General features: G+C 41.8%; 1 protein-coding gene across 1 annotated transcript in view; it reads right to left on the bottom strand.

Annotated features, from left to right (window-relative positions):
* ADGRA3 (adhesion G protein-coupled receptor A3) overlaps window positions 1-18,946 on the bottom strand; it is a 112,141-nt gene that overhangs the window by 77,050 nt on the left and 16,145 nt on the right. Inside the window, exon 2 of the mRNA XM_065405107.1 lies at window positions 13,034-13,105. Within this exon, the coding sequence (XP_065261179.1) occupies window positions 13,034-13,105 (72 nt within the window). The remainder of the gene's footprint in view (window positions 1-13,033; window positions 13,106-18,946) is intronic.

Genomic DNA, 18,946 nt, shown 5'->3' with positions numbered 1-18,946 from the left:
AGAAATGGTCTGAAGTAAATAGGCTGAAATTCAGTAAGGACAAATGCAAAGTACTCCATTTAGGAAGGAACAATCAGTTGCACACATACAAAATGGGAAATGACTGCCTAGGAAGTAGTATTGAGGAAGGGAATCTGGGGATGATAGTGGACAATAAGCTAAATATGAGTCAACAGTGTAACACTGTTGCCAAAAAAAAAAAAAAAAAAAGCAAACATCATTCTGGGATGTATTAGCAGGACTGTTGTAAGCAAGACACGAGAAGTAATTTTTCCACTCTACTCCGCGCTGATTAGGCCTCAACTGAAGTACTGTGTCCAGTTCTGGGTGCCACATTTCAGGAAAGATTTGGACAAATTGGAGAAAGTCCAGAGAAGAGCAACAAAAATGATTAAAGGTCTAGAAAACATGACATATGAGGGAAGATTGAAAAAACTGGGTTTGTTTAGTCTGAAAAAAAGACAGAGGGGACAGGATAACAGTTTTCAAGTACATGAAAGGTTGTTACAAGGAGGAGGGAGAAAAAATATTGTTCTTAACCTCTGAGGATAGGACAAGGGAGGTTTAGGCTGGACATTAGGAAAAACTTCCTGTCAGGTTGGTTAAGCACTGGAATAAATTGCATAGGGAGGTTGAGGAATCTCCATCATTGGAGATTTTTAAGAGCAGGTTAGACAAACACCAGTCAGGAATGGTCTAGATAATATTTAGTCCCTTCCAGTCCTATGATTCTATGACAATCAATGTTGCTATGGACCGGGCTGCTATGTCAGCAGCATCTACAGAGGCTTGCAATGCTGTTTGTGCCAGTAATTGGCCTTCAGCTACAAGTGCCTGGAATTGTTCTTTGTCTTCCAGGATGTGTTCAATAAATCCATTTTGTTTGGAATAGTTTATGTCGTTGTACTTTGACAAAAGTGCCTCGTAGTTGGCATTTCTAAAATGGAGGTTAGCTGACAAGTACGTCTTACGTCCAAAGAGATCTAGCCTCTTCCAATACTTATATTGTCCTGGAGTGATGCGGTCTTCCCTTCTCATATACTGCATAACCACAAGGGAATTTGAAGTAAGGTGTGAGAATAAAAAGTCCATATCTTTTACAGCGGCATAGTATTTCTTGTCAGCCCGCTTACATGTAGAAGGTATCCAGGCTTCCAGACTACCTTGGCTCGGTCCAATAAGTAAAGCTGCAATTCTGTCACGGAGGTCGCAGAAGTTACAGATTCTGTGACTTTCCACGATCTTCGTGACTTCCGCAGCTTCAGTGGCCCCAGGGCCAGCCACACCGGCCGCTGCTTGGGGAGCGCCCCAGCAGCAGCTGGTCCTGGGGAGCGCCCCAGCAGCAGTCCTGCAGATGGCCCCGGGGCCATCGCACCAGTCACTGCTGGAGCGGCCCCGGTGCCAGTCACACCAATCACTGCTCAGGCGGCCCAGGCAGCTGGCCCCAGGAAGCGCCCGAGCAGTGGCCGGTACAGCTGGCCCTGGAGAGCCCCAAGGAGTGTCTGGTGCGGCTGACTCTGGAGGTGGCCTGAGCAACAGTGGTCCCGGGGGCGGTCGTGGGACCGCCCGAGCAGCAGCAGTTCCAGGGGAGGCTGGAGCAGCAACCCTGAGGAGCACCCAATCATAGGTCACTGGGGCGGTCCCACGGACGGCTGGAGCAGCAGCGCTGGAGGCTGTCATGAGAGCAGTCCCCGGGGGCCTCCAGAGCAGCGGGGCCCCAGGAGCAGAGATTTAGTCATTAGAATTTATAGCAAAAGTCATGGACAGGTCATGGGCCGTGAATTTTTGGTTTTTGCCTATGACCTGTCCGTGACTTTTACTAAAAATAAACCATGACTAAATCTTAGCCTTACTAATAAGGCCTCATTGACTGGGAGTGTGGACTGGGAGCTTATATGGAGGTCTGCACTATGTCCAGCAGCTTGTGTTGTGGTTCTCACACTTCCTCCAACAGGATCTGAAGAAAGTCTGCTATCCTTCAAAACATGTCTTGAAATTGTTTAAAGTTATCAGCAGATGTGGGGAGTTGTGACACAATCGCCTCATCCGGTAAGGACGAGGAGATGTTGGCTGATGGTGTGACTTGCTCCTCCAGTCCTTCCTCATGCTCCTCGAAAGATTCTACCTCAGTTTTGGGAAGACTGAATACAGAGAAGGATGCAGACTGTCCGTGTTGATCCCTCTGAGTAATGGGCAGTTTGGGAAACTGTTGCCTGCACGCAGCTCAAGGATCCCAATACGGTCAGTGTGTGGGCAAGACATATGAGGTGGCATCCATGGATGCCTGTATCAAGGTCCTGGATCAGTTCTGGTCTCCTGGTACCGAGGGCTTGTGTATTGTTCGCGTTGTGCAGCCCCCAGATATGAGGGGATGGTGCACAGTGTAACTGCACAAGGCTCTTCATTCTCCTCACTAGAAAAGGGGAGCAGTTCTAGATGGCGATGGGGGGCAGTGGGTATCAGTTGCGTCTCTGGGGGAAGGTGTGTACTCGCTGGGAGGTCGGTACAGACGAGGGGCGACTTCAGGGCTTCAGAGACAAGCAGATCTTTCTGAACTCCTGTGGCATCAGCATCAACATCAGTACTGTGAGCTGCACTTGCGTCAGTTTCATGAAAGGTCTAGGCACTGGTGCAGATGTTGTTGGTCCAACGGTGCCGAGTTCACTCTGCATTCTCCTGAATGGCAGTAGATGGTGCCAAAGGCTTCATCAGTGCCGAAGCACTTGGTGCCATATGGTTAGTTGGAGGCTTTGGTCCTCTCTTTGCCAGTATTGTGTGACGTTACCATCTTACGTGGTCCTGCCGTCTTAGGGTCCTTGGACTTATTAGTAGTGGCAGTACTGGAGGTCCCTGGGCAGGCAATGGAACTAAGACTAGTTGCGGAAGATGTCGAGGCTACCAACTTTGTGGGGGACTCTTTTCTCTGGAATGGCTCCTTGATAGGCAAGCTCAGGGTCTGTTTCTTGCCATCTTTATGAGAGTCTAGCTTTTCTCTTTTCAGTGTGTGAGTGCAGGGTGGCAGATGATGGTGACGAAAGTGACCGCTGCCCTGGAGAGGCACTCTCCATCATTAAAAGTTTTAACTTCAGGTCATGGTTCTATGGGGTCCACACTTTTAAGTTGGGCAATCAGTGCATTTCTGTGGTATGTGCCCCTCCCCCACACAATGAATGTGCCATTAGTGCCCGTCACTTATGAAGAGGCACCTCTTAAACCCGGGGGATCCAGGCATACCCTCTACAGGGAAGTTTTCCCTGCACAGGAAGAATGTTGAAAAAAAAATACTAATCTAACCTAAGGAGTAACGGGGAGGAAAGAAAAAAAAAAGTTTTTTTTCCCCTCAGGAGGGAAGGGAAGAAAATAAAGAAATAGAAGCGACTATCAACTATATACTCTCAACAGAACACTAACACTACTAAAGGCATTAAAGACTTTTCTATAAAGGGCTGTGCTATAAATTCTGTCCTGGACTAAGGGCTGTTGAGAACGAACAGAGGGCAGTTGGACTTCACAGCACTATATTGCTGCCACTCACGGGGCAAGATGGGGCAGAGCGCACATGCAGCCCAACAGGCACTACTACCAAAGATCTCCAATCCTAGATGCAGGGACGCAAGCACACCTAAAGTGGAGTGGCCATAGGGACACTACTTGAAGAAGAACTGCTAGTTCAAGAACCTCACCAGATCTCAACTGCCACAGATCCATATGAAAAGAGAGAGGTAGATATTTAGAATTTTATCACTTAAAACTTATACATACATGCTGGTGGCAAGGAACAAGAACTTAAGTTTAAAAATTCTGGAAGCCAGTGGATATGGGATTTGGGGCTGGAAGAGAAAATGAGCTGGTTTTACTTATAAATAACCATAATGTGCCAAACTTAAAACTATCTTCTCAAAGAAAAAGAGTGCCAAAAGCTCTTGAAAATCTAACACTTGCCAGACCTTTCACAGAAACTATACAAAACATTCACGCTTAGACTCAGGAAAGCATTTAAGCATTTGCTCAAGTCTGCACTTAAGAACATGCTTAACTTTAAATATTTGCTTAAACGCCATTGACTTAGTGACTAAAAATAGCTATAATTACTAGCGCTGAAATAATTTAAAAAATTACTTTACTTATTTTTCATATTTATGCTAATTGGTTTAGCATTACACGCAGTTTAGGCAACAGACTAGTCTAACTTTAGTTTATAGTCAGCTTTACTTTGTGATTCTGATGCAATTACAATGCTGCAACGTTTAGGCTGCAAACACTGCAGAGGAATGCTTAAATTCCCCTGAAAAAACAGAACACCTTTCAGATTTTTAAATTCATGCATATTGACTAGAATTCTGTTGATTAGGTATGTACTTAAAAAAAGCAAAACCTTAAGTTTGGATTTAAACTACATGAGTGTCTTAAAATAAACAATTTAAAACCTCTTATGCATCAACACAGCAGTTAATTATGTCTCACTAAAAAAAATTACTAATAAATTGGCTGTCAGTACTGAGTTAATTTTGTGCTCTTGAAAAGTGAGACATACAGAAGTTATCTCTGGCAGCTCTTCAGCATTCTTGAAAGATACTGAATGTACCCACAGTTGGTGAAACTGTCACAGCCTCCAGGTTCAAGAGCAGGTTCTAAATAAAGATGTAACAGTGGTGAGCAAATGGAGAAATCACATTAGAACCATTCTGAGGATAAAGAGTCTTGTCAGAAGGTGTTGCTTTCCCCCCCCCCCCCCCCACTAGCCATTCTGTTGATACATGCATTTACAATCTTAGCAACAACAAACGAGGCAACTTACCACCACTTTAAAAATACTTCTCTTGAATAAAGTTCAGCCAGCATGATGAAATTATGTTTATATAAACTGTTTACTAATCTAAGTACATTTTGAAATAAATACAGTCAAACACTCCTGTAGCAATCTATTAAAAACAGTTCATATGATAAAGCAATGTTGCCAATACCTCAGCTTTGGTCCATCAACTTATCTGCTCTCCCTGTCACAACAAGGAGGTTGTTTTCGGCTCACAGACTCTCTCACAGCGGTCTTGTGAGAGTGGCTCGTCTCTCTGGGCTCACCTCCCTAAGACGTAAAACGTTGCAGTGACAGTTCCCACCAGGATTCTGGGGGTTGAAGGGCTGACTCCCTGGGCAGGATTTTGAGCCTTAACTCTGTCTTTCCTGGACCTGGGCTTCAATTGTTGGCATAAGCCACACTTTTGTGGAATGTGCTTTTCCCCCAGCAGCAAACACACTGCAAGTATCCGTCAATTGCTGGGTTAGAGTCCTTGCAATTGAGGCACTTTTTGAACCCTGGGGAACCGGGCATACCCTTGTGCAAAGGGGTCCCCTACACGAAGGCTGGCGGGAGGAAAACACTTTTTTTTTTTCATTTTTAGTTTCTTTTCTTTTTTAAGGCACTGCCAAATAAAATGTAAACCAGGTAATGAAAGAAAATGGCTTCAAGGGAAGCTAAAATTAGCAAATCTAAAGGGAGTTGTTGATCTGTGAACGGACATCTTTAGCTCAGTCTCTAGCCAGGGGCGGTTGAGAAGGAACTGAGGAGGATTGCCTGCACACACTGGCTGCTCCTCCTGGCAAGTAAGGAGCAGCGCATGTGCAGGTGGGATGGACTGCTACTAAAGTTCTCATATCAGCAATGCAGGGACGCAGACACACCTACAATAGAGCACTCATAGGGTCAATACTTGAAGAAACAATGTTATCAAGGAAAAAACATTTTAAATGTGACCTACAAAGAACTGATAGAATTCCAATGGATGTCTGTCTATTGTCAATGGACTTGAGATGATCACACTAGAAAACATCAGTTCCTGAATCATACAGTGGTATGAAGTGCTGGTATTAGTCAGGGAAGCTGGTGGAGATCAAGTGCTGTGGAAGTTGGTCCACCACCACCTTAAAGCTATGTCTACACTAGAGAGCTTATAGCGGCACAGCTGTACTGATGCAGCTGCATTGCTGTAAGATCTTTTATGTAGCTGCTCTATGCCGATGGGAGAGCGCTCTCCCATTGACATAGCACTGTGCACACTGACAGTTATGTCGGCAAAAGTCATGTTGCTCGGGGGAGTGTTTTTTTCACTCCTCTGAGCAATGTAAGTTTTGCTGACATGAGTGGTAGTGTAGACATGGTCAAAGAAACCTCATCCAGAAATAGAAAATTGGAGGGAGGACAGTACTTAGCAAGACTGGCAGCATCTAACAGCAGTTCCTTGAATACAGACTATGACATGCTTCAAGGAAATAGAGTGGTTATCTCATGAGAGGCTAAAGCTAGGGTCAAATAAAAAAATTACTTTACAGTGGTCAGCCTTCAGTTTTCCCTAAGATATAGACACAGTAACCTCAGTATCTCTAGCATACCCTACAATTAATGGACAGAAAAATCTAGAATTTTGAAAAACCAAGTAATTTAGCTATTTAAAAACAATAACTGAAGCCATCACTGACTCTAGTGACGTTGTCAGCAGAACAGAACAGAAGGAGAAGTCTTTGCAGCAGACAGCACCTGGGCAAACAGCCAGGTACGATTAGTCAGCTCGCAACCCTGGTCAGCTCTGCAGAGAGATTTAGCAATGCTAAGCCAAAATGGCTCTCTTGGCCTTTCACAATGCCACTGTATAGGCTTTCTTGAACTCCTTGTGCCTGAAGCAATCAAGTATGACTTAGGTCACTTGCTTTCTGGTCTCCTACTCCTTACCCCTATACTTCATCTGACAAAGTTCATTAGTGAATCAAGTTATTCCCCGGGTGAGACTGCAATCAAAGCATCTTGAAAAATCTAATCCAAGAAACAACAAGAATATTTAAAGGTAGGTAATCCAGGTTCAGACTGAATCACATAGAACACTTCAGAGAAACCATGATAAAGGAAGAGAAAAGCCTCTTTGCTTCTTTCAGTCACAGTATATGATTTCAAGAAGTTTTTTTTATGGTCAAAACTATTAATGTTCAGAGCATGTTGTCTGCCAGCACACTACAGGCTAGTCTCCATTTATGGTTCATCTATCACAGGCAATCTACATATTAAAGTGACCTATAAGTATAGTGGAAACAGAGCGGTTATTTAGGAGTCACCATATCAACAACAGACGAATACAGTAGAACCCCATTTATTTGACTCTCCATTAACACGGAGAGCCAGCCAACCAGCCCACACAGGTCCAGAAGTGGGCAATCTCTCTGGTGGCCACTAGATGGTGCTGCAGCATTCTCCGGTTTATCCAGATTTTCAATTATCCAGTCTGGCCCCAGTCCCAATTAGATCAGATAAACGGGGTTCTGATGTATTAACTATTAACCCATTGATGTACTGCATTCTCCCTGAAAAAGGTCAGACTCAAGAGTCAAATAATCTGAGGGTATGTCTATACTTCACACTCCTTACGACATCGTGTAGAGTACATACATTATGTGCCCCCCTAAAACAGGTATAAACACAGTGAGGTACAGCTTAGGCGAGAAGAGTAAAAACACGCCTGAAACATTAGGATAGATACCCTACACAGCCCTATACATGCCTAAGCAGAGTCTCTCCTGTCTACACTGCAGGGAAAAATTCCGACAGCTCGGAAGCAGCGGGGAAAGTCTCCAGCAGCTGCCTGCTGCTGGAGCCTCTCTCTGCCATGTGTAGCTACACACCAGTGTGGATGCAGCCTGCTTTTCACTGCGGTGTGTAGCGACACATACTCTACATGCACTACCAGGAGTGTAGGCATACCCTTAGAGAAAAGTGACTACAAAACCCTGACCACTGGCCTTGACCTTGGCTACGGAAGGAGTACAGCTTCTGCAATTGGATGCAGAATTATGAGCCAGTAGGGCAGGACACATACGTTATTAATATTTAAACAGTAGCTCCTCTACCCAAAAAATGCATTTAGGCAAGAAACAGAAGTAGAAAACCTTAAGGCACCCCATTTCCAACCAACTCTAAAAATATCCTCAAATAAAAAAAAAAAATTCCCCCCACGATGGTACCTCACAATTAGCCCATTCACAATTTATCTCCCCCCGCACCACCTCCAATGCTCCTCCAGCAAGAGGAACTAAAATATTAAAAGAACATTTGTCCCTTACAAAAGGGTGAGTTAATGTGTATGCAGAAAGATAGGGGAAAAGAATGCCCACGAATAACTGTCCACTTACATTCCATGAGGCCACTTTCCCCTTCCTAATATAAAAAATACAAAGACCCTGCCCATCGTTATAGCTCACTAATAATCACAACACTCAAAGTCCCACTAACACAGGGGTCTCAAACTCAAAATGACCACGAGGGCCACATGAGGACTAGTACATTGGCCCGAGGGCCGCATTTACTGACACCTTCCCCCTGCCGCCCTTGGCCCCGCCCCCACTCCACCCCTTCCATGAGGCCCCGCCCCTGCCCCGCCTCTTCCCTGCCCCCTTTCCAACCCCTTCCCTGAAACAATTTGAGCAGCATATTCCAGAAGTCTTGATGTCTTTCTAAGTGTAGCCTTCATTGATTTGAGATCTACCATACCATTCTCTCACTAGAAAGGAAAACATATAATGCCCGCAGGCCATAAAAGAGACCCGGTTTGGGAATATTTTAATGAAGTTCCTCTACCTGTGGGTAAGACAGGCTGGTGTGCAAAATGCAAATTGTGATTAAACTTTAGAAATGTACCAGAGAAGCTGTTGTATTAACCAGGCAGTAAGTGGTAGCTCCACGTTTCAACCCAGATAAAATTGTTATAGCCAAATTACAAGCCTCCAAAACATAATTTGCACAGTTTATAGTAGAACTACTGACCCATCCTTTACTATCGTGGTACTAGCAAGCACAGCAATATATCAAAATAGCACATACCCTTTCTTATCCAGGAGGTGAAAAAGAGCTAATTGTCTTAGAAGTACCATGATAAGGAGTCAATATAAAAGGTAATGGTGAAATGCTACTGTTACAGTTTTTCAGATCCATGGCTAAAGGAGGACAGGGGTCTCTAATCCGAAATGTGGAAGAAAAATTCACAAGCAAATTGAAGATCAAATCATGAAAATAAAGTGTATGTGTGTAGACGATAGAAGGGAAAACATCCACAGCAGCTTCTCCTCAAACACATTATTTCTATAGGAATGTATGAACACACAGTGCTATACAATATATGAATATGAGCCAGATAAATAATTGCCTTGCCCTAAACTTTAATAGTGGAACAATACACTACAATCACAGAATGATGTAGAGTCAGAGCTAGAATGTTCCATGGAAACAGAAATATTCTATTTCACAGAAATATTTTACTGCCCCCCCCCAAAAAAAAAAAACTTTGTTAATGCAGAGTTAAGCTTGCATAGTAATGTTTTACACCATTCCAAAACATGGAAGATGACTAAACAAACCTCTAAAAACAAGAAATTCAGAGTTAAGGTGTAACTTCCCACACAAACTTACTCTGCCCTGTTTCATCCCTGCTCCCTTTCAGGGAGATTGTAGTACTTCACCCTTTTCTCAGCCTCCGTCAATCATGAGCAAGTACTTCCCAGATCAACAATGATGAACAGAAAAACAGAGAAAATGTCAGGTTTGGTTAGGCAGGGGTAAGGTACTGTTATAGTGCCAGCTCCTATTACCATCTCCAGAGAGACAGAGAGCAGCTTTAAGTACAAAGTTGCAAAGTACAAATTTAAACTTGCTAAACAAAACTGATTTCATTTCATTTATATGGCTGTAACTTCCGTATTGAGTTAGCATCACAGATTGCAGGAATATACAAACCTAACAGGTTTCTGGTGCGATGATCCAAAAAAATAATAATAAGAATTTGTAGATAGAAATATTTCCAGAGGTTACTCTGGATTCATATAGCTATTAATGAAAATTATATAATATATTAGTGAGATTTATTGTAAAGGAAAGATTAAGTCTTGATAAACTGATACATGAATAAATGATTATCTAACAAACACAAAGCAACATTTCCAAAAGATGAAAACAAAACAAAATTCCACCACCAAAAAAAATCCTACCAACACAAACACACTCCACTACACACACAATTACCAGCCCCAGGAAGAGGATAAGAGAAAGAACAAACTACACATGATAGATGTTAATCATGACACTTAATTCATGAGTGGAAGGCACTAAGATACTACAGTGATGAGTGTGGTATAAGAACCTACATAAAGCAGAAATGTGATCTTTTTTCCCCTTTCTACAAAATGACAAGTTGCCATAACAGCAATTTTGTTTCTGTACCCACCACTTCATCATTATTATAATGTATGTTAGGGTAACACTCAAAGGCTTCAATCAGGACCGGAGCTGTACTACCAAGTATTGTACAAATCCCATGGGGAAGACAAACTTGCCTGCAGGCTCTTGAAGGCAGGGACTAAGAAAATATTTAATAAGTGACTGTGATAAATAATAGGAGGGACGTGAGGCGTATGAGCTAACAGTAATATGATTACAAATTTACATAATTTACCAAAATTCATACTTGGTTATTTCAAATCTTTCAAAAATATTTAATAACTTACTGCCTATTTCTAGTTTAATGCTTTTCCTGTTTCTGTATTTTTTATAACCACTGCCTATTTCTATTTTGCACACATATGTATTTTTTTAATTCAATTTAATACAACACTCTTCATTTAAGCTGACAGGCATCGGCACCAGGTTTCTGGCAGACAAAACATTTTGGGGTGAAATCCCGGCCCAATTGAAATCAATTGGAGTTCTGCCACTGACTTCAGTGGAACCAAGCTTTCACCTTGTTTCCGGATCTTTTAGCCAAATACTTGTTCTGTTTCATTACAGTTAGGCAGTTACAGATGCTTTGTCCTTTGAAGTAAACCTTCACTTTTCCAGATATTCTTTTGTTCTCTGCTCCCCAAAGACAACACTATGAGTCTCTATTTGGATTTTCTGGTCTACAGCTAAGTTATATCTATCAGCTGTCAATACATTTTCAACTCCATGCTTTTTTTGGGGGGGGGGGGGTGGGGGTGGGGAGGGGGAGGGGTATTGATGAGCTACCACTTACTGTCTGGTTAATAGAACAGCTTCTCTGGTACATTTCTAAAGTGTAATCTAGGGACATTTTGCAAAACCGTCCACAGTCCTCTGGTATTAAAAACATAGGGAGTCCTAATGTAGGTAAGTCACCAGCTTTCAATGTTTTAAACACTGTTAATCAAACAGTGAGCAGAGTTATAGGACATACAGCTTACAACACTGTCAGCAGCCATTGGCCTATGTACATCAGAGCTCCCAATATTGCTAACGCCTTTGGAGCTGAACCAGAGTTAGCATGGCTGGAATTTTTTTTTTTTTTCTTTTGAAAGATTTCTCTTGCTTACACAAGACTTTAGGCAACTCAATACACCATTTTTGATAAACTACACTTCCCATCATTCTTGGCTTCTGGTCATGCTTACTCATATCCCATCACCTAGCAAGCTATAAAGAATGTTCAACTCACATGCTTATTGTGAGCAATAGCACAAATTCAATTTTCCATCTGCTCACTCGCTAATATTTTCATTGTCTGTATTTTTAAGGTTTGGAGGATGAATTGGATATTTTAAAGTTGACTTGAAACCAAAAGAACTTTGATGCTAGGATAAGGAGGTGGGACTGGCTACTTTCCTAATCAGTCAGCACAGCTTAGAGATCCATACACTTCCAACATTTCTTCTGTTGCTCTTCCTCATAAAAAATACTCTGCCAACCCTGAACATCCACCACCTACACTTCCTATCTTGAATTCATCAGCATCAGCATCATCCATAAAAGAAAAAGAAAACACCGTCCTGAAATAGGAGCTGAAGTGCTTCCTCTTAACCTGTAGGTGACACAGCAACATCTAGATCAGTGGTGGGCAACCTGCAGCCCATCAGGGAAATCCGCTGGAAGGCCGCAAGACAGTTTGTTTACATTGACCATCCGCAGGTACGGCCGCCCGCAGCTCCCAGTGGCCACGGTTTGCCGTTCCCGGCCAATGGAAGCTGCGGGAAGCGGCACGGGCCGCAGGGACATGCTGGCCGCTGCTTCCCACAGCTCCCATTGGCTGGGAACGGCAAACCGTGGCCACTGGGAGCTGCGGGCAGCCGTACCTGCGGATGGTCAATGTAAACAAACTGTCTAGTGGCCTGCCAGCAGATTACCCTGATGGGGCGCAGGCTGCCCACCACTGATCTAGAAGGAAGAGAGGCAATGGGAATCGGAGAAGAGGGAACCCAAAGGAGAGCAGGAAGAGGAAGAAAAGGAGGCACCACCACTTTTGGTGCTACAGATCATCCTGATTTTCTTTCCATCAAGTTGACATATATGGAATTTGTAAGGCAATAAACCCCCCCAAAGTACATGCTACTACTAAACCTATAGGGGAGAGGGAAATTTCAGGCTGCAGAGAAGTGTACACTCCCATTCAGACTTGCCACCCCTTCAAAAAGAACTTGATTTTTCCTCCCCTTTTATGTTCTGAAGTGCCACACCTGTACCCAAACAAGTACACACACACATTATTCTTAGCCTGCCGTTAGCCACACTTGCCTTTTTGCCCTTTCAGATGAGGATTGCCAGCAAGAGGAAAGGTAAGGCAATCTCAATGTCACATCACTGTAATCTAAATAACTTCCCACGGAGTTTGCCCCAGCACCACCTCAGAATGAAATTATAGCTATGTAGTCATTCTCTCTAAAGTGCCAGGCATGTCTATGGTACTGTAGAGATCATTTTCTGCACTTTCTTATTGTTCCCCCTCCCCCAACTAAGTCTCAGAAAATGGCTTTTGCCGAACTCCCTCTGTAATAACTGTTACTGTAGTTTAACCTTCATAGAGAAAAAGACTATTAAGTACATTGATCACTCAGCTATCAAATAATTCTTATGCTGAAGCAGACATGGCTACATACTTCCCACTACAGAAGATCCTATTTAAAAGGAGATGTTTTGTACATTTATGTGATACTTAAAATATACAAACAAAAGATTTAGTGGTGAATTACAATTATTTTTTAAATAAGTACTTACAATCTTTCAAGAAGACTTAATCCAGCAAAGGAACCATTCTTCAACTCTGATATTTTATTGTTGCTCAGAATCCTGCATATAGAATCAAAAACAAAAGATGTCAGAAGAACAACCCTGACGACATTTGCTGAATTTTATTCTAAGTACTATGAAAATAATTATTTCTTTTAAAAAGATTGTCCTTTTATCAAGATACAGAAAGAAAAACTTACTGTATAATACCTTTACAATAATTATTAACTATATTATAATAAGCCCCAAGAAACAGTGGGGGTCCCCCCTGTGCTAGGTGCCCTGAAACGCTTACAAGTTAAGAAGAGTGAAATATGAAGTATTGGGGAAGAGCACACTATTCAAAGATTGTAAACATGGACGTTAAGCCCTTCTGATAGCAGGTTGTACGACTAAGAATTTAGACATACCGGGTACTTTATTTCTGTGAACTGTATATGGCTATGAAATAGGGGAGCATTTGCTCAACAAATGTATGATTAATAGTAAGATATTTCAGTGTCTGTGGTCCCTAATGAGACTAAACGGTTTCTTGTGGATGGATAAGGTTTTTACAGAGCTTAGTTTGTCAGGGTATCGCTATAGGACAAAGATACGGTCCTTTGAGTATTGCTAAGACAGAAAATTCCAATCTTAACGCACACCCACAAACTGGTGTCAGAACTATATAGTAAACTTTACTAGTTATTTCTTTTTAAAAGATGTATGTATTGATATATGTTCCTTGGGCTAGTACCTCGGAACCTTAATTGTTAGCTAACCAACATTTTTCATGTGGCTATATAAATGCAGTCAGGGCTTACATACCACATTAGTAAGTGTTGATACAATACACACCTGACAGAAATAAGGGGGGGGGGGGGAAACTGGTCCCACCATTGCCGTCTATTACTCATACACCAAAACAGAGATTTTCTAGATGGTTACATTTCTACTCCATGTCCCCCTCATGTTATAGTACAATAAGATTTTAGACAATGAACTATTGTGCTTACTTTTCAGAAGGAAATTTAGAATAATATTTTTACATTTGTTCAATATCTGAAGTTGGACAAGTGTTTCATTATACTATGGGGAAAACACATTTTAAATATTCCACGTAAAGCATTCCCTGTAATTCAAGAATCTCTTTCCTCAAAAGGAATAATTAACAAACTTTGTCTGAATTATTTTCCCCAGTAGTTTTAGTGTTTAAAGCTATGCTGTGGTATCTTTTTTAGTCCATAATTTTTACCTGTTCTGTTCCACATTTATGTTTCTGAACATCTAAGACTATAGAAAAAATGTTCTCCTCCAGAACCTAAAAGTCCTAATATAGCACGTCTGAAAAGTTGTTAAATGGACAAGTGATGTTTTAGGATGAGATGATGTCTGGAGAAATATGTATTACTGTTTCAAACGGATATGCTCCTGTTTTTTGTTTGTTTGGTTTGGAGGGTTGGGGGGTTTTTTGGATGGGGGAGAAAGAGGAGGGAAGGAATGGATAAAAGGTTTGGATCCTGATGAATTAGCAACTTAACTAATAAACCTCTAAACCTGTGCTAAACGTTAAATATCTGAACATGACATTAAGAAAAATACACAATCTTAAAATATACTGTACTGTAAACCATTTATGCTGCATTTTTCATGTTTCACCAGAAGTAACTATATTGTACTATACTCCAGAAGACACTGTGCTAATGACATTACACCCAGTAGGGAAAAGCATTGAAACCAACATATTGAGAAGGAGGGTCAAGGAAGTGCCTTTTAAAGTATATTGCTGCATGCACCTGCAAAGGTTTTACTTCATGAAGGTATTTTATACTGAGACTAAAAAGGGCACTTTCCTACATCTGTATTAACAATTTTATTTTATATTATGTAAAGACAGATTTGATATGTTATATAATGTTTTATATATGTAGATTTAGAAATATCTTAACAAGTAATCATTTACAGCATGCCTATATGGGTGGAAACATCTTGCTTGTCAGTGTGAAAAGCCAATCATAGTATTAGCTATAGAACTACAAGTGTTAGGAAGTCATTTTAACTTAATTTGTAGTTCTGTAACAAAATTCTTGTTTTTCCAAATAAATGGTTTTCAAAACAGTTCTTGCAGCTCTTAAGTAGAGTATCTGTAATTTATCAGAACCATGATTATGCCTGATATGTATATTTTCTTTACCTGGTTTAATTTTAAAAGTGTTTATCTTTAACTACTATAATATTTACTTTTAAAAGTTAAGTTATTTCCACAAACTTTGACATAAAGCAAGCTTAAATAATGTTGGTAAATATTCCTGCCAGGCCAAAATAGAAGCCTCATCAATACAGAGATTGAAAAATCCACTCAACCACAGCAAGTGGATGAGTGCCAACTTGTCCTTCAAAAGAATCTAAGCTTTAGTTAAATAATTTCTACCTCGTGTGGTTGCAAACGGGGTGAAAGTTAGGCCACTTACCGGTACGGGCCGGGGGGGGCCCTCCAACCCCCGGAAGGGGCGGAGCCTCGGACGGAAAGGGTGGGGCTGGGGGGTCAGCGCTGCAGGGCCCTTTGCCGTGGCAGCTCTTTAACGTTGTTGCGCCCCCCACCGACTGGGGGGGGGAGGGGCAGGGCGCAGGAGCATTAAAGCACTGCCGCGGCAAAGGACCATCCTTAAAGCGCTGCTGCAGCAGTGCTTTAATGTCCCTGCCCCTTTTGCCTCCCCTGTTGTCAGCTCTGCCGGTAGGGACCCTACCGGCAGGGCTGCCGACAGGGGAGACAAAAGGGACAGGGACATTAAAGCGCTGTGGGCTGGGTATGGGCCGGTGCGGGTTCTTACCGGTACGGAGTACCCGCCCGTACTGGCTCACTTTCACCCCTGGTGGCAAAGATAACTTTCCAAAGGTGAACAAAATGTAAAGTAATGCAGGTCTGTCTTCCAAAGTCTGCAGAGCTTCAATAGTGCTTCTCAAAACTATCCCAACTGAAGCAGAGTGAAAACTGACCAGTCTTGTAGTTTCACTGCTGCTCTTTAGAACACTGGGTGTGTAGCGAAACTGGGAAAAAAATAAAAATCAGATCAGTTTCACTTTGATGCTGGTTGGGACAGATCTGAATGACACTGGAGGCAAGATCTGGACCTATTCACTGGGAAGAGGATCCAAAAATGCAGGCTAGGGAGGAGTCAAGTAGCATAAAACTTCTACTGCAGCAGCTAGAAAGCTGAAAGAGAGTGACTGAAGCGCTCCCAAGCACATCGCAGCAGCCAAGATGACTGAAAGGTAGAATAGCAGAAAACCTCATCCCTTGCAATTTGGCAGGTTGAAGCAGAGTGAAGGAATGTTATCTGTCCAATAGCTGGGAGAGAGGATTTGAGGTGGAGAAGCAAAGAGAGATGCACCAAACACCAATCCTGAAATTGGGTTTTGCTTATGCATATCAAACAGCAAGTGTGTATATGACTCCAGGAACATGGAAGGGTAAGAAAACTACCACTTAAGCATGTTTTTTATCGAGATCTTTGAGATTAAGCTAAATTTTGGTGCTGCCAGAAGCAAGGCTAAAGCCCACTTAGGGATTTTAACTGTACACTGTGCACAGAAAGATCCAAGCCTACCTAAACCGCGCAAAAAAAAAAAAAAAAAAAAATAACCAAAAGAATTTGTTTTTACAGGGGGAAAAAAATCTTCTGGCCTATTTTTCTGTTAGTTTTCGATGACTGGGCAAGTTGGAAATACTAGTACAGCCTGGAGCCCCATCCCACACCCTGAACTCCTCATTTCTGGTCCCACCCCAGAGCCCGCACCCCCAGCCCTCAAACACCCCCCCTCCCCCCCGCTGCACTCTAACCACCAATTTTGTGAGCATTCATGGCCCGCCATACAATTTCCATACCCAGATGTGGCCCTCGGGCCAAAAAGTTTGCCCACCCCTGCTAACAAAGTTACAAAAAAATCAGTCCATCTAACAAGTACTTACAACTTCAGAAAACTATTGAATTTGGGCCTTAAATTTAGTAGGTCCTCAAAATGTCATGTATGAAGCAGTGTTACGTTTACAAGAGGTTCCAACGTACGTACTGAGAGCCTTTCATTGCATTTACAAAAGTGGTGGCCCAGGGTTTCATCTTGCCTATCCCAAAATATTCACAGCAGGTACCCTCTGGTACTTTAATTCTGTCTTGACTAGAATGTGCACAAATCAGGACAATGAAGGGTTTGGGGGTGGAAAATTCATCAACTTTAATTAGATGAGTTAATAGCTAACACAGCTGGAAGACAGACAAGCACCAACAAAAAAAGCCAACCAAACAGGTTTTTAATCAAAAGTAAACAATCGGAAAAATATTCAAGTCAACACTAGCAAAAAAATATATTATGATTTGTCTCAAAGGTGAAAAAAAACCATTTGTACATGATTTGTAACTTTCAGATTATCATCTTAAACCTTAGTGAATTAATTTGTCTCTCTTCCAGAAAGACGAGCCACTCAACATAGAGCAGAAGACACCATGAAACTACTTTCTAGAGTTTGAATTAATCTAAATAAAAATTACAAATCCTTTTGTTTGCTGACATTACCTATGAAATAAGAGCCCAAATGTAAAAGCATCTGAATACCTGTTACAGGGTAAGTGTCTCTCTGGAGTGTGATGAATGAATTACAATCAATCTGATTTAGTATTTTCTCTGCAGGGTCTGTTAGTTGCTCAACCATAAAGGTTTTAGTACAATCAGAAAACGATGGCACTTCATCAGACTTAAAAATGTAATCTTAAAAAATTCAGTTTACAACTTGGTATTAATATATTCAGTCCATACATTATTTGAAGCATTTAGAGATGTGGCATAAGATGACAGAATACCATAAACACTTCAGTTCAAAGTAAACAGAAATTATATTTGCTTTTAGAATTCATAGAAGTCATAAGGATAACGAGCCTTGTGGATAAGGGAGAAGCTGTGGATGTGGTATACCTAGACTTTAGTAAGGCATTTGATACGGTCTCACATGATATTCTTATCAATAAACTAGGCAAATACAATTTAGATGGGGCTACTATAAAGTGGGTGCATAACTGGCTGGATAACCGTACTCAGAGAGTTGTTATTAATGGTTCCCAATCCTGCTGGAAAGGCATAACAAGTGGGGTTCCGCAGGGGTCTGTTTTGGGACCGGCTCTGTTCAATATCTTCATTAACGACTTAGATATTGGCATAGAAAGTACGCTTATTAAGTTTGCAGATGATACCAAACTGGGAAGGATTGCAACTGCTTTGGAGGACAGGGTCATAATTCAAAATGATCTGGACAAATTGGAGAAATGGTCTGAGGTAAACAGGATGAAGTTTAACAAAGACAAATGCAAAGTGTTCCACTTAGGAAGGAAAAATCAGTTTCACACGTACAGAATGGGAAGAGACTGTCTAGGAAGGAGTATGTCAGAAAGGGATCTAGGGGTTATAGTTGACCACAAGCTAAATATGAGTCAACAGTGTGATGCTGTTGCAAAAAAAGCAAACGTGATTCTGGGATGCATTAACAGGTGTGTTGTGAGCAAGACACGAGAAGTCATTCTTCCGCTCTACTCTGCGCTGGTTAGGCCTCAACTGGAGTATTGTGTCCAGTTCTGGGCACCGCATTTCAAGAAAGATGTGGAGAAATTGGAGAGGGTCCAGAGAAGAGCAACAAGAATGATTAAAGGTCTTGAGAACATGACCTATGAAGGAAGGCTGAAAAAATTGGGTTTGTTTAGTTTGGAAAAGAGAAGACTGAGAGGGGACATAATAGCAGTTTTCAGGTATCTAAAAGGGTGTCATAAGGAGGAGGGAGAAAACTTGTTCACCTTAGCCTCTAAGGATAGAACAAGAAGCAATGGCTTAAACTGCAGCAAGGGAGGTTTAGGTTGGACATGAGGAAAAAGTTCCTAA

Source organism: Emys orbicularis, chromosome 5, assembly GCF_028017835.1.
Source record: "Emys orbicularis isolate rEmyOrb1 chromosome 5, rEmyOrb1.hap1, whole genome shotgun sequence".
NCBI classification, from domain to species: domain Eukaryota; kingdom Metazoa; phylum Chordata; order Testudines; family Emydidae; genus Emys; species Emys orbicularis.
The sequence above is the reverse complement of the archived record's forward strand: the minus strand, read 5'-3'. Positions and strand labels throughout refer to the sequence as shown.